At 36.2% G+C, this 14,890-nt stretch overlaps 1 protein-coding gene across 1 annotated transcript in view; it reads left to right on the top strand.

Annotated features, from left to right (window-relative positions):
- The window catches only part of DOCK2 (dedicator of cytokinesis 2), a 174,246-nt gene that overhangs the window by 31,757 nt on the left and 127,599 nt on the right, over positions 1-14,890 (top strand). Inside the window, exons 20-25 of the mRNA XM_054079776.1 lie at positions 669-758; positions 1,013-1,113; positions 3,244-3,378; positions 7,002-7,110; positions 13,504-13,574; positions 14,219-14,325. Of these exons, the coding sequence (XP_053935751.1) occupies positions 669-758; positions 1,013-1,113; positions 3,244-3,378; positions 7,002-7,110; positions 13,504-13,574; positions 14,219-14,325 (613 nt within the window). The remainder of the gene's footprint in view (positions 1-668; positions 759-1,012; positions 1,114-3,243; positions 3,379-7,001; positions 7,111-13,503; positions 13,575-14,218; positions 14,326-14,890) is intronic.

Genomic DNA, 14,890 nt, shown 5'->3' with positions numbered 1-14,890 from the left:
TGCTTTTGTCTGTCTGAAACATCACTAACAATTCAAGTTGCTCTCTTTACAGTTCTTAGTATTAATTTCATATGTTGATATTTAAAGAAGTGTGTAATGTACCCAATAGAGTGCTTTGCTAATTTACAGAGTAAAATATGAATATATATTTGTCAATATTTGGGTAGTGGCAAATTATTACATTGGTGTTACTCATTAAATATTGGCATTGGACATCTCTCTGGAGAGAAGGAAGAAGGAGAACTTCTGAAAAAATAAAGGGGTATTTCTTTTAACCAAACATAGATTTGGGTCCCAAGTCACTGGGATATACTTTGTTTTAAAATGGACTTTGAATCAGACCAAAGACATATGAAGAGTGTTTTTAATCATCATGTATATGTGAAAATAGCAACTTCTAATCTGGAAAGGAAAATCACAAAGGAATCACAAAGGAACCAGGAATGTAGTTGTAGATAGTTACGTTGTTGATAGATTTATTTTTTTTTTTTAGCTTTTCCATAAGCTTTGAGGATGAGAAACTAGAGCCTAAACCCTCAGATATGTTTTCTGAATTTAAGTAATGTTTCAGTGAATGCCTTTAGAATTCAGAGAAACCAAGTCTATTATCAGAAAAATGGGATTTTTGAGGTGAATTTGTTCCAAGTTTATTTCATGTTGTTCTACAGTTTCTTCAAGATACGCTGGATGCCCTATTTAATATCATGATGGAACATTCCCACAGTAATGAGTATGATATCCTTGTCTTTGACGCACTGGTAAGAATCAGCAATGAAGGCTTTTATTTGTCAAAGTAGAGAACCCTGTAATTTTGGATGAGATTTCAAGTTGTTTATTTCAGGGAATTAGTCTTAAAATTTCTACAGAACAGATGGCATAGAACTATTTCCTGAAAAGCACATTTCTTTAAGAACTCAAAAATAGTGTTTTGTCAAAAATATCTCAGAAGACTAAGATACAAACTCAAAATGTGACTTCATGACAAATGCTAATTCTGTCTGTGTCTGTTTAGATATATATCATAGGACTCATTGCAGACCGTAAGTTTCAACATTTCAACACTGTATTGGAAGCATATATCCAACAGCATTTTAGTGCAACATTGGCATACAAGTAAGTGGTTTTTTTTTCTCTGCTTCTTTCCCTTTTTTTTCTAAACCTCTGCCATCACATTCAAGAAAATCGATCCCGTTTGTGTCTGATGTAATTAATGCTGACTGTTGTTTGGATGCTGCTGTTTGCTTATCTGTAAACAAGCCTGCCTGTGATTATAAGTAGAGTTAATTGACAATTAGTAATTGATTTGGGGTTAAATGATTCTTTGGCATTTGCTTTTCTTGTCTGGATTTGCTGTCGCTGAGCACTTCATCTCAAACCTGTCAAATTTGTCAAAAGGTACTTAGCTATAAAGCATCTTCTTTCACATTCCTGGTCTCAAGCTGCAGTGCTGTAAGTGAGAATGTGAGGATGTCCTTAACCCACTTATGTGGGTTTTCACATATTCTATTAGGGCAAACAAACTCATGGGGAAAAAATTGTTTGGGAACTGTCAAGTCTTCACATGCAGGTTCACAGTTGGGTGTTACACTGGGAGAGTTTCAGCACAGTGAACTGAAATTTTGGTGTTTCTTATGTGGTCAGCTATTAACTGGGGTCTTAGTATTTGTTACGTGGTCATTCCTGTGGGCAGGTGGACAGACTTTTGGTGGTTTTTTGGGTGTTTTGAGTTCTTTTAATTAATTTTTCGAGCTTTCAGATAATGCCCAGATAGGAAGACATGGATAATAGAAACTGGAGAGGCATGTTACACAGTAAATTCAAAACTCTATCCCTATTTAATGAGAGTAGGCTAGGTAAAATCATGTTTGATTGCTCCCCAATTCATGACTTCTTTTGCTTTCATTGCTTCCATGCACATCTTGAAAGATGGTTGACTGTGTTGTGTTGGACTGGATGATCCTAGAGGTCTTTTCTAATCTTAAAGATTTTATGATTCTACATAGTCTGAAGAGTCATTTATGAAGTACAACAGTAGCTGTAGGTGGCCTAACTCAGAGTTAGGAAGGAGACAGTGTCCCAAGTGTACTACGACAATATTATGGTATGGTATTTTGCCCAAAGTGTTGAGTATTTATTCATTCCTATTCAGTCACCCATGTTACACACTCTGTGAGAGTGCCTAGCTCTTACGGAGTTTTGAGAGGACTTCACACTGACATTTGAAGGACCTTGGGTGGGCTGCCCCACCAGTTAAATAAGTTTTGTTCCACCTCAGTGCAAAGTGAGAACTGAGAGAAGCTATAAAAAGGGATAAATGGAAGCTACACAATGGATATACTGCCCAGAAGTCTGAGAGGCTGAAAGGGTGATATTTTGGTCCTGAAATATGAGTTAGGCTGGTACAGTGGGGCTGAGGATGTCTGTTAGCTACACTGATAAAGAGAAAAACGCGCATATATATATATATATTCTCTTCAGTAGCAAGTAGTTCTAGGAGCTGTTATTTGCATGCAAATTTCTTCCAAAGATCGTTGTGATCACTTACTAATGTTTCATCTCTCCAGTTGGCTGGAAGTTTGATTAATATGCACGTGCTAGCTTGTTTTTTATTGTTTTTTCTGCTTCCCTAGTTTTGTTTATTTCCTTTTTTTAGTGTTGTAAGGAAAAAAAAAGCAACTTTTCTTTTAGTCTTTTTATGGCTACATTAAGATCTCGATGACATCTTGGCTTAATCATTTAAGACAAAACAAGAACTATAAATAAAGGTGTTTATTTTTAGATGAGCTTTTCGTGTGTGATTGTGCTTAGCAAAAAGTTACCTTTGCATACAAAACAAAGAGATGTTGAAATGGAATAAATACTTTAGGCAGATATTGTTGTGTACAAGAACATTGTACTATTTACGTGCAGTCCATGTAGAGGATGTAATGGCTTTTAATCACTACTTAACATAGGCAGAAGTAATATTTTGTGTTACCTTATGCATGTATACTATGAGCTTCTGTAATAGTGCTTCCAGGATTATGTGGAATTATGCTGCTGTTTTCAGATTTAAGGTTGCTTTCTTGCTGGTGCAGTTAAGAATTTGCTCCTCATTTGTTTCTACTGACAGAATTTGTGTAAAAATAAATGCAGTATGTTTTGCTGTGAATGCTTGACTAAGCACAGACATTTATTTAGAGTAGCTAACAAGTCAGAGAAGTTAATTTAGAAAGACTATTTAAAAAATGTTTTTAATTTCAGGAAATTAATGACTGTTCTGAAGACTTACTTGGATACCTCCAGCCGAGGGGAGCAGTGTGAACCTATCCTAAGAACTCTGAAAGCACTGGAATATGTTTTCAAGTTTATTGTTAGATCAAGGACTTTATTTTCACAGTAAGTACTCAGGCTATTGCTATTTAACTATCAGTCCAATATCAGAAATAGAAATAGAGCTGAGAAAGAGGAAAAAATTGATTCCAGAAGAGAACTGGTGGGTGGTTTTGGTTTTTTTGTTTTGTGGTTTTTTTTTTTTATGAATGGAACCTAAAAGCTGAAAACTGGTCTAAAAATACAGACGTTGAGCTGCTTTTTGGAGAGAGAATCTTCAAAACTCTGCTTTCTGCTTCACAGTGTAAGTTCTAGAGATGTGTTTAGAACTAGCAGCCGATTTCAAAGGGTGATTATTCTTTGTGTCAGGTGGCTTAGCCTAAGATCAATGGGTGGCCAAACATTGTGACAGATGGCTTGAAGCTGGATGCTTGTCCTTGACATCATGGACTTCAGCAGTTCAGGCTGTGCATGGAGTAATGTAATTTTCAGTCATCGTTGTCTAACTGAATTTAGAGTTTCAGATCTTCAGTTAAGGAATTAAAAGGGAAGACTCAATGAACTAAATATGTATAGCTCAGCGAGATGAGGTGTATTATTTACAAGTGGTATTTAGGTTTAGGGAAAAGGGGAATGGGGAGAACCAAGGGGATGGAAGCTAGAAGGAGAAAAATTACACTATGGTAACTGTGTCCCCTACTTTCTTCTCTAGATCTTAAGGACTCTCGACCTATCTTGCAGACTGCATCCACATCCTCTGTTTTCTCTCTTTCCACCTTAATCTTCTTCATTTCATCCTTAGCTGTTTTTCCCCTAATAGGTGGTCTCTTGTCGCTCTGCTACGTGGCTGAAGGAATGCAGTGGCAGGAGATAGGCAGTGGTAAACTCGGGACTACAGGGTAGAAGAATAGGTCAGATATTATGTTTGTGGTTGAATAGAAAGATAGTCTCTTTTAGTTTTCTTTTTCTCAGCGGGAGCTCCAATACGATTTTTCTGGTTTTCTGCTGCCTATTTTTTTGAACTGTAGGTTTGTAGTTTTCTGAAACTAAGTGTATTTGGTGAATTATGAAAATTTAGTTGAAGTAGGCTAAATTCAGAAGTTATGTGCTGCTGGTAGATATTGCCTTAGAAATATTCTTGTCTCTAGGAATTTACTATATACAGATGGATCAGAAAAACAAGGTGAAAAGCTGTTGAAGGAAGGAGGTAGCACTCATGAGAACGGAATACAACGAGTAACTCAAAAGGTTTATTTTTTTATTTCAATGGGCATCATGCAAAAAGGGGCATTTAGAGTTTTGGGGAAGAAGGTATTGTGTAGAGTGCTATGGAAAACTTCTGTAGCTGAAGGTCAGAAGGCAGGGTTTTGTTGCAGGGAGAACTTTGATCTTCATTTTAATCCCCAGTGTTAGCTGGCAGCAAAAAGTCTACATTGGGCAGTATGTAGTAAATGAGGTTACTGCAGAATATTACATATTCAAGTGATTAGCTATAAATATCTACTCATTTATTTTTCCTTATAAATGCCTTAACTGGAGGTCTGAAACTCTGACTTCAGTTGAAGTAATTATTATTGTAGGCAGTAACTTTAGGACAAGGGTCTCTGGCAAACAGTAGCCAAAATAACCAAACAGTGAACAGCATCATCTAACAAGGTCTGTCTATCTATAGTTGTTGTGATCTAACTTTTTTCAATCGTTTTCCTGTTGTCAGACTGGTCATGAAGAAGAAGAAAATATGGAGAATAATGGATTAATGTTTTTTACTTTCCATGAGAAAAGATAGGATTTACGATTAAAGTACTTCTCTTTCAAGGGTTGAGATTAGTCTTCTTGGAGACAAATATTTTGAATTAATAGAGCTGAGACAGACCTTTAGATCATGTTCTCATTAATTTTATGGGCTGCTTAAGAAATTAAGATGCCTTGCTGAAAGGTAAGAGACATTATGAAGTGGGAATTGTGTAGGAAAGAGATGAATAATGGCTTCTAATGATAGATATAAATGGGAGACTTTTTTTTTTTGTCTCATTGTCAGGCAGATATGTTGAAGATAACCAAGTTCTACTTTAATTTGCATTTATTCAGTCCTACTGAAGCTATAGAGATGTAATGAAAGCAAAATCCTTTTATCCCAGTCAGCTGAACTAAGGTCATGTCTTGCAGCTGTTTGTTCGGTGACTATGCTTTGCAGAAAGGTCATGTGTATTAGCCAATGGTTTACATAACTGAAGACATGAAATGTTTGCTTTTCTCCTTCTATTTGCCCAAGGTTGTTTTTGTTGGTATAATTCATGTACAGTGTTGTGGTGAAGTTGTTTCCAAGCAAACTCTTAGTCATCTATTAAATTTGTTTTCAGAAGAAGTTTTATGTAATTGAAATTTAGTGTTGAAAATTATTGCTATATGGAAGCTTGATGATGAGTTAGGAGATACAATTATCAGTCCATCTCGCTTAAATTAGTCCTCGTATAACTTTTAAACCCATGTTTAATACATGCTCTGTGATGCTTCTGCCTCCCTCCTTGTCCCACCTTAAGTCAAGAAAACTTCAAATTTCCATTTGCATAAAAAATAGTAAATTAAGAAACTTAATTTACTTTCGCAGCAATGTTGTATAATCGATAAATGCTGTACCAGTGCATTTGCCCCATAACTTTAATGAAGTCTTAGACTGAGGCAGTCACCTTGTTACAACTTATATGTATTTTATTCCCATTGAAAAATAATTCTAAAGAGTCCCCACATGTCACAATTTCCAGTGTTAAAAAACAATCATTTATCCCTAAACCATGCTACTAAAATACTACTTGGTAATAAATGACTTTTCTATGTAAGTATGCTTCTACTGAAACTTGTTTCAAGGTGCCTTTCGCATTTAAGTTTTTTTAGTATGCATTTTTATTCTCAAACCTCAGTAGGGGTATATCTCTTAAAAAAAAGAGGCATTTTACTCTTCCTATAGGGTAGGCAGTACATCAGGATGCAGCATGTAGTTCACAGCATCCCAGCCGTGTTTCAGGCTTCTTGTAGCACTCTGACTATTTCTTAGCTTGTTTTTTTAACTTCTGTCGACTGTTTTACTTAACTAATGTAACACATCACAAGTGTGTTTTTCTCTTTATATAAGCAGTATTTAGTATTAATAGCTAGTATAGAGAAAATCTGAAAGATCCAGCCTTTAGGACAAGGAATGTAGAAATATTGGAGTAAGCTTAATTTAAGTGTACTTTTTAACTTTTAACCATCAAGTACAGTCTGTTTTTGAAAAGCAGGCTGGTTAATGGGGAACATAAAAATAGCTATTTGAATAATTGGCAGTAACAGCAAAAGAAAAACAGTGATGAAATGCAAAATACATTCTAGAGTAGCTCGGTTGTAGTGGAAAAAAAAAACCCCAACCCAGTTTTTTTTTTTGCATATAAGTCACTTGGAAAGCTCCAATCTGAGTGGTGTCATTCTTTAGAGGCTTTAAAAAGAAATAAGAATGCTTACGTTGTGTTCAAGCTGAAGAATTTCTACGCGATACAGTGAATAGCAGATATATAGCCTAGTTTTGAACTAACTATGCACGTCATATTGGATCCACTTTTAAAACATGTTTTTTTAGAGGTAATGTTAAACCTGGTAGGTTTGGGACTACAAAACTTTCTGATTCTGAAAGGAAAACCTGATTCCTCTCTCAACAGATTATATGATGGCAAAGAACAAACGGAATTTGAAGAATCCATGAGGAGACTGTTTGAATCCATCAACAACCTGATGAAAAGCAAACATAAAACTGCCATTTTGTTGCAGGTTAGTGTATACATGGACACAAGTTAGGTTTGGCTTCTTATTTGGAGTAGATATATTTAAGTAATGTTATGTGTGTAGTGGGTCAAAGAACCAGAACACAGATGCTGCAATCTTGCAAGGAGCCTAATGAAGTCAAGCCTCAAGTGAGAACTGAATACTTAATTTTTGTTTCTCTTCGGATAATGCTAAATAGGAATTCTATCATCTTAGTTAGAAAATTAGACTTTGTAGTATCATTGTTTTGGGCTTCTGTTATGTAAACAACTGAAAATAGGATCAAGGTTTGCCATTCATGTCAATCTTAGTTATTCTAACCCTTTGGCATCTCTTGTTTTAAGAAAACTAGAAAAGAATAAGCTACTAAGATCATAAATGTAAATTAATTGGCATGTCATTCTATATTAAAACAGAAAACTATCAAGGCTTCCTATAAAGTAGGAAGCAAAACATTTTTATTGGGCAACTGCAATATTGGTGCTTCATACTTTCTTTATTATGAAGTCGTTGTATTCACTGGGCTTGCCTTTTCCTCTGGATTTGTTTTGGGTTTTTTCTGCTGTGACTTATACTGGAAGTGTAAGCCAGTGAAAAAGTCTGTCTAGAATAAATCCTTAGATGGTTGATCTTGAGGTTTGTAGTATCTGACACTTTACCCGGAGTCTTAATGTGCGACTGAAAAACAGCTAAAAAAGTAAATATTAATTATTTAGTATTTAATATCATGATTATAGTAGTGTTCTGGATGTATTTGAAAGTAATTTAAATACTCTCTGTCTTCATTTGTCAACTGTACAGAGGTCTTCCTGGGAGTAGTTTATACATTTGAAAGATATTGTATCTGTAGCAGGAGAAGCTTTGTAAGAAGAAAAAGAAGTATCTTTATAGTAAAGCGATATGGGAAGAGAGAGTTGTTAAAATAACGTTTGTTCTTGTGGTACTTCTATTTAGATATCAATTAACAAATAGATCTTGGAGGCTTTTATGTTCTTGGGGAGAGGCGTATCATGTCACTGCATGCCTGCCTTAATGTCAGAGTGGTTGTGTGGGCTTGTCCATCTGCTTTCTCTAATGAAGAGAGTAGTTTCTTCTTGAGAGTGATGAGAAATAGTTGTAGAAGATGGGTTTGCTTGCTTAACTGCTGCTGGGACGCATTCATGGGTTTGCAAGTGGCCGTGCTGACTCAGAAATGGTTGATAGGTGTGTTTAGTAGCAGATGGTGCGAATGGCAGTGTGGCCTTGGGTGTACTGATGAATGCTGATTGTGCTTACTCTGGTTCCTGTATTTCCCTATTTAATTCCAGTTTTTCATATCACACCTGTTTAGCAGAACTGTGCTATATCTTTGCTTTTAAGAAATAACAGAACTGTGAAAACATAACTGAATGTCTCTTGGAAACATTAAGCAGAAGAAGTCTATGCTGATTTTTATGGGCATGTAAGGATATTTCAAAGTCAGACTAGCAGTGAACAGTCACGTTTTGCTCAATAATGTCATAAGTATTTTGGTTTTCTAATAAGTTGTCATCTGTGAAAAATATTTTGTATTTATTCAGATCCATAAAACACTACTGGACATCGAAGTACCGAAATCTGCACCAGCAGTTCTGAGATATTGGTTCATGCCATAATTTTGCTGTTGTCCCTACTACTGGTAACTCCTACAGCCGTGTTTCTGAAAGAAACCTGCTAAGAGGTTACTTTGCATGCAGCAAACAAATACTACCACATTAAAGCGAGAGCATTTTAGTAGGAGAGGAATGGACTGAGAATTGTCCCGTTGTAGTCTAGTTCCTGCTGTGAAAAATAAGTTTATTTGGGGGATGGGGAACAGTAAAATGGGATGGCAGTGATAGATGTTGTAGTACTGTAAAGATAGCTTTGCATGGTAAGGGACAGATGGTTATTCAGAGCAAACACACGGAACCCCATAGGTGTTATGCTTTGCGTGCCCAGAGAGAAAGTTCAGAGTGTATTAAAAAAATAGACAAATAATCAGAATCTCTCAACAACTCTAAATCTGTCACATTTGAAATGATCATTGATATAAGTTGAAGTGCAGCATAGATTGGCAGGATCAATTGAAGGAATTCAAGTGGAGTACCCTCAAAACATATCAGAGAAGAAAATTTTAGGACCCCAGAAGGAAGTTAGAATAATTGGGTTTCTCAGGATGTTGAAACTTCAAATGAACTATTTTGCAGAGCCTTGCAATGTGAGTTCCTAATTCTTTCTTCGCTGCTGGTTGTCCAAATACCTGCAAGGTTTAGTTTTAAAAGATTTAAAAAATGATCCTTAACCTGAGATATATGTTGGTCTCTGCTAATGATATTTTTTTTTTTTTTAGAACTTGGAACTCACCGTTAAAAGTCAGTAGTAATTTCTCAGTCATTTTTACTGATAACAATCACAGGGTTGTGTTGAATATTAATTCAGTCAGGAAAAGATTGTTTATATAATTACGTGTCATATGAAGCAGCCTAGTCAGTGCCAGAAGCACTTTATTGTTTTAATTTAACTTTATCTTCTGAGTGATATCTTGCTTCCTAATCTGTTAAATGCTGTGTGAGTTCACAAAAAGTTAAAGATCTAGCTTTGCAATCTCTTGTTCTAAAGCTGACTGAAGCAAGTGCATCCTTTGACTTATTTTACCCCCTGAGCTCTGAAAAGGGTGGATATCTGGTTCTGTTTTGCAGTACTATTTATGCAAGCTTTGAGCAGATCAAGACTGAATTGTTAATTTATTGTTTGTGAACTGGAAGTTTACATTCAAATTAGTCTTTTACTTCTTGAGTTCGTGAAGTTAACTCTCCTGTTTAAAGGTACAGACAGGATGCTTCTCAACTTCAGCATTTCATGAAGCAATTTTACTGTAATTATGATTATAATTTCAATATCCTAACTTTGCTGATCTTTGAAAGCAACCCTATGAACTGGAGAGTGACCTGTTTTCAAATCCTGGGGCGTTGCACTGTGAAGGGATTGCCCCTTATTTGTTATGAATTTACAAGTATCGTTGTTCATCCTTTTACAGGAATTCACCAGATTTTTCTTGTAATTATTTAAAACAATCATTTCAGAACTTAGGCTGATTTCCAGGTGGTGACACTCATCTTCCTAGGTACGAGACTTAAAAGTTCGTTAATATACTTTGGCGGGGATGATGTTACAGCTCTGTTTCATTTATCAGTTGCGGTTTTGTAGCCGTTGTGAATGAGGTCTTTTAGTTTTAAGAGTTAGTTTTTCATAAAGTCTGTACTGCTGGGGATGAACTTATTGAAGTCTGGAAACATCAAAATAGATTTCCAGAAGGTGCAAATAGTTTGGTTAAGGGAAACTCTGGGAACGAGGGGGAGCAGGGAGGTGTCAATACTTTCTTTCCTTTTTTCTTAGGAACAGAATAGCCTTTCCTGCAGGCATGTTTTGTGTCTGTGTAAATCAACCTATGTATTTGGGAAATGAAACTTGAAGAATTTATTTCTAAATTTCAAATTACGTGTTTTTATTGGGTCATGATCCTGATGGCTGATTTGTAGTCTGTGAGTGTGCCCTTTCATGGACGAGCTTGTGCTTCCAACCTCAAATTACAAATCAATCCCCAGCTTCTTTTCCAAAAGCTGTTCTGTCCCCTAGTTGCCACATCACATAGGACCTACAGATGGTCTTGTCTGCTGTAAATGTCAGCTGTACCCAGCTTGCTCCCAGGCACTGACTTTAGAAAGTAGTACTCCCCAATTCTACACATGCATTCAGGAACCTTATACAGCATGTTCTCAAGGTCATGGAAACATAGGCTGTGGCATTGAAAAGTACAAAAATAACATACTATGAAGACACTAAGTTTCTCCTCTCTTCTTTCCCACACATTTTTGACCCATCCATACTGCTGCCGTGGATTCTAGCAACTTAAAACTGCACGGAGATGCATAGAATACTGATGAGAGAATAAGGCTAGAAAGGTACTGACAGTGATCCTTTGATTGCGGTGTACAGCAGGGGGTGAATCGTTGAATCATAGAATCACCAGGTTGGAAAGGACCCACTGGATCATCGAGCCCAACCATTCCTAACACTCCCTTAAACCTTGTCGCTAAGATGGCATAGTAGCTTGTTAAAATTGCCTTGATAGCAAGTAAAATTAGACTAAGGAACAGAGCACTGATCATTTCTTCAAATGTTCTTTTCATCTCGTGGGTACTTGAGTTTCTGGAATATGTGTAGTGTAATCTTGTAAAAGAGGGCAACTAAGAAAAGCTTGATCAGGAGTAAAGGTTAAAAGTGATTTAACAGTGTATTGTATATGTAAGAAATAATTTTATGCGGTGCTGTGGGTTTCTCTGAATCTTGCTTAAAAATTAATCTCTAAGGTCTGAACAATACGGAACATCTTGTACTGCTGACTAGGAGATCTTTATGACTTCATTAAGGGCAGAGCGCGGTTGTGTCAGTAGTGCACGATTTTGAAGCAATTATGGCAAATGGAACTTGGGAGTTTGGAAGAATGTAGGGGAGATACTTATTGTTGTTCTGCAGTGGCTACTACAGATCTGCAGAGAAATGATAGCTGTATCTTTCCTGCTTCCCTCCTCATACAAGTGCACAATAGGGAATACGTGGGAAGGTAGAGAGCAGAATAGAGCAAGTGTTATTGGAGAACTGCTTGAAATATTTTGAGGTCATTGATAGCCATATCATTTGTCAAACCTCTTTCACAGTGACTGTGAATTGGTGTAAGATGAACTTCAAATGTTGCTACTGTGCAATTTAGTTATATGATATTGCTGAGTAGTATATGATATTATATATATAATATATTTATATGATATTGAAGAGCAAGGAATGACACGCTGTTGTAAAACTGGGACAAGTTCATAGCCCACCACAGGTATTTTATATTTAAAATAGCCCCAGTGTTTCAGTCTTGTTTTTTAAGAAAAATAAAATAACTTGTTTTTCTCCCTGAACTTATTTCAAGGAGATAATAATGGCTAAGGTCAGTAGAAGATACAATCTTTTTGTTGATGTGGCAGCAGCTTTGAAAAGCTCCTTTGACCTTCCCAGGATTGTGTAAAAACGTGGGTATGAGATCTGCGGAAGAATGACTTTATCTGAAGGCATCTTAAGCCAACGCTGAGCCTGTTTGAAATGCAGTATGAACCACTGCTGCAGACTAAATTCTTCCTTTTTGAATTAAGACCTGAATAGTTATCCTTTTTTTATCCTTTTTTTTTAAGTTTTGGTTTTTGTCTTTTTTTTTTTTTTCTTGAAATGCCTATTAAGGTGGAAGCTCATAGAAATAAAATAATACGATTTTGGTGTTTAAAAGGTCTAAATGAGAACCAAGGGAAGCTGTGCTCTGATTGCTATATTGTATCCTTCCTGTCCCCAATGAAGAACAGACTAAGTTTTTAGTGAGTTTACTGTGTAGAGATACAGAAGTTGTTATTGAGTCTAGATAGGCTTCTAAGATTCTTCCTGAGCATCTGTTTCATCTTCGTTGAAAGTTTCAGCATAGAAGCACTGCATAGGAAGCGGTAAACAACTTCTCATTTGGTGGCAAAACCAAAAGCTTGTCATACGATCAGAATCATAAAATTTCAAATTGGTAACTGGAAAAAAAAGCCCTTGTCCTTTATCTTTGTCATTTCCACTTTCTCCCACTGCTGATTGCAGTTTTTAAGTGCTTCTCAGTTTCCAGCTGGCCTTGCCATGTTCTGTACACGCCCTCTCACTAGAAATATTTGATTAGGCTCTACTTTCATGCAGTATGTTTTAATGCACTCCATCATAACTGTTTTCTTATCTTCTGTGTACATAATACTGTTGTCCTGAAGACGCAGAAATACTGATACTCAGGGACAACTAATGTGTATTTCAAATGTTCAGCTGGTGATTTGCAGTGCTCATTCTTAAATTTTTTGTTTAAACTAGTCATTGTATGATAGTTCAAATGATTTTATTATCATTTAAAATCTCAGGAAATGCAAAGTTCTGCCTCCTGCTTGGCACGTTTCCGGGATAGAATTGATACCAAGTATGATCAAAGATCTCCTGCTTTGATTGGTGCTTGTTTTACATATTTGCATCAATACAACAGTCTTAGTGGTCTACAAAGAGAATATGATCTACACAGATCGTAGTCCACTGGAAGCGTTGAGACTAAGAGAACACAATCCATTTGATACTGTTCTATTTAGGTTTGTGTATCTTCAGCATAAAAGCCCTTGTGGTCTGGTACTCTCTTACTCTGTGGTAAAATTAATATTCAAGTGTGATGTAAAATTTCAGTCTGAAGAAAGAAGTCCAAACTTAACATTGATTTTTGTGCATCTGTTTCAGTGGTGTGCTGTGCATTGTTAAACACACACAATTAACACTGTCTCTATATCGATTCAGGTTGCTGCTTTGAAGTACATACCGTCAGTTCTTCAAGATGTTGAAATGGTCTTTGATGCCAAGTTACTGAGGTGAGCTGCTTTTGAGTGTTTAGTAGATGTATCACACGCAGCATAGAATGTATCGCTACTGCCAACAATGAGTTCTTATTGGTAAGTTTAAGTGAACAAAGCTACACCAGTTTGTACTGAACGAGGCAGTGGTGGGACTTGGGGCATACATTTTTAATAAGGAGTTCTTTTAGTAACACACTTCAATAGGGTGGTACAATATTTAAGTGGTGCTTTAGTGAATAAAATGAGCAAGTTGAGCTATCTTTTTTTCTTGCTTCCTCCCCCCTCATACCTTCTGTGAATGAGTCCTAGTCCAGAAAATCAAATCCAATTTTAGCAGTTAGATAGAACTGTCCGTCTTCGTCAGACTAAGATAAATTGCTTCCACCAAACACAGAAATATTTTTATTTCATTGAAAGCAATAGCAAGAAATAATTTTTTGAAAAAAGACCAAAATCTAGTTCCTTCCCATCTTGTTTCTCTTCAGAATCTTTTTTTCTAACCTCCTGCTGTTCTCTTGTCAATGTTTGTAATATGGTAAATAAATCTAAGTCTTAAAAAGACACATGTTTAGAAATAGATGATCTTTTTCTCTTTGTCTTTCTTAACATATTTTCAATTAATCTATATGGTGTTTATGACACTGTTCCTTTACATGCAGCCAACTACTGTATGAATTTTACACTTGCATCCCACCAGTGAAACTACAGAAGCAGAAAGTGCAGTCCATGAAGGAAATAGTGTGTGGCAACCTCTTTAAAAAACAAGGTAAAATAGATTTAAGTAATTGAAAATGTTGTGTGACTTATGTTTTATCCAATTCTTGTCTGAAACTGAGTAAAACTAATACTGAGAGAGTGTGAGTGGCTGAAGTCTGACCTCTGGAGAGGATTCACATGTCTAGAAGATAGCTATTGTGCAAAGCAGGATTGGAAACCTAGAGCAAGGAATAGGTGGGTTTCAGAATGGACATATATATATACACACACACACACTTTCAACCCATTTGTAAGCTCTGTAGTGAAATAGAAATATGAAGTGAAATTTTGTGAATGTAGCTGATGTTGTATAACACCTGGGCAGAGGAGAAAGGTCTGATTGTGCTGGAGTATAGCTCAGCTGCATTGCAGCATCTTGACGTACAGGAATTATGATGTTTCCTTCGTCTTTATCAGAACTCAATGTCTTTCTTCACTCTTGGAATGAAAGTAATAGGTGGTACTGAAATGTCTTTATCAGCCTTGTGCTTAGTTTCTCTTCATATTATCACAGAAAGGGAATTTCAATCCTAGCAGAGAAGCCCAGTTTTACATTGTGGGATTCACTGTTAAGT

This window comes from Cuculus canorus, chromosome 14 (genome assembly GCF_017976375.1).
Source record: "Cuculus canorus isolate bCucCan1 chromosome 14, bCucCan1.pri, whole genome shotgun sequence".
NCBI lineage: Eukaryota > Metazoa > Chordata > Aves > Cuculiformes > Cuculidae > Cuculus > Cuculus canorus.
Note: the sequence above shows the minus strand (reverse complement) of the source record. Positions and strands in the feature narration are given on the sequence as shown.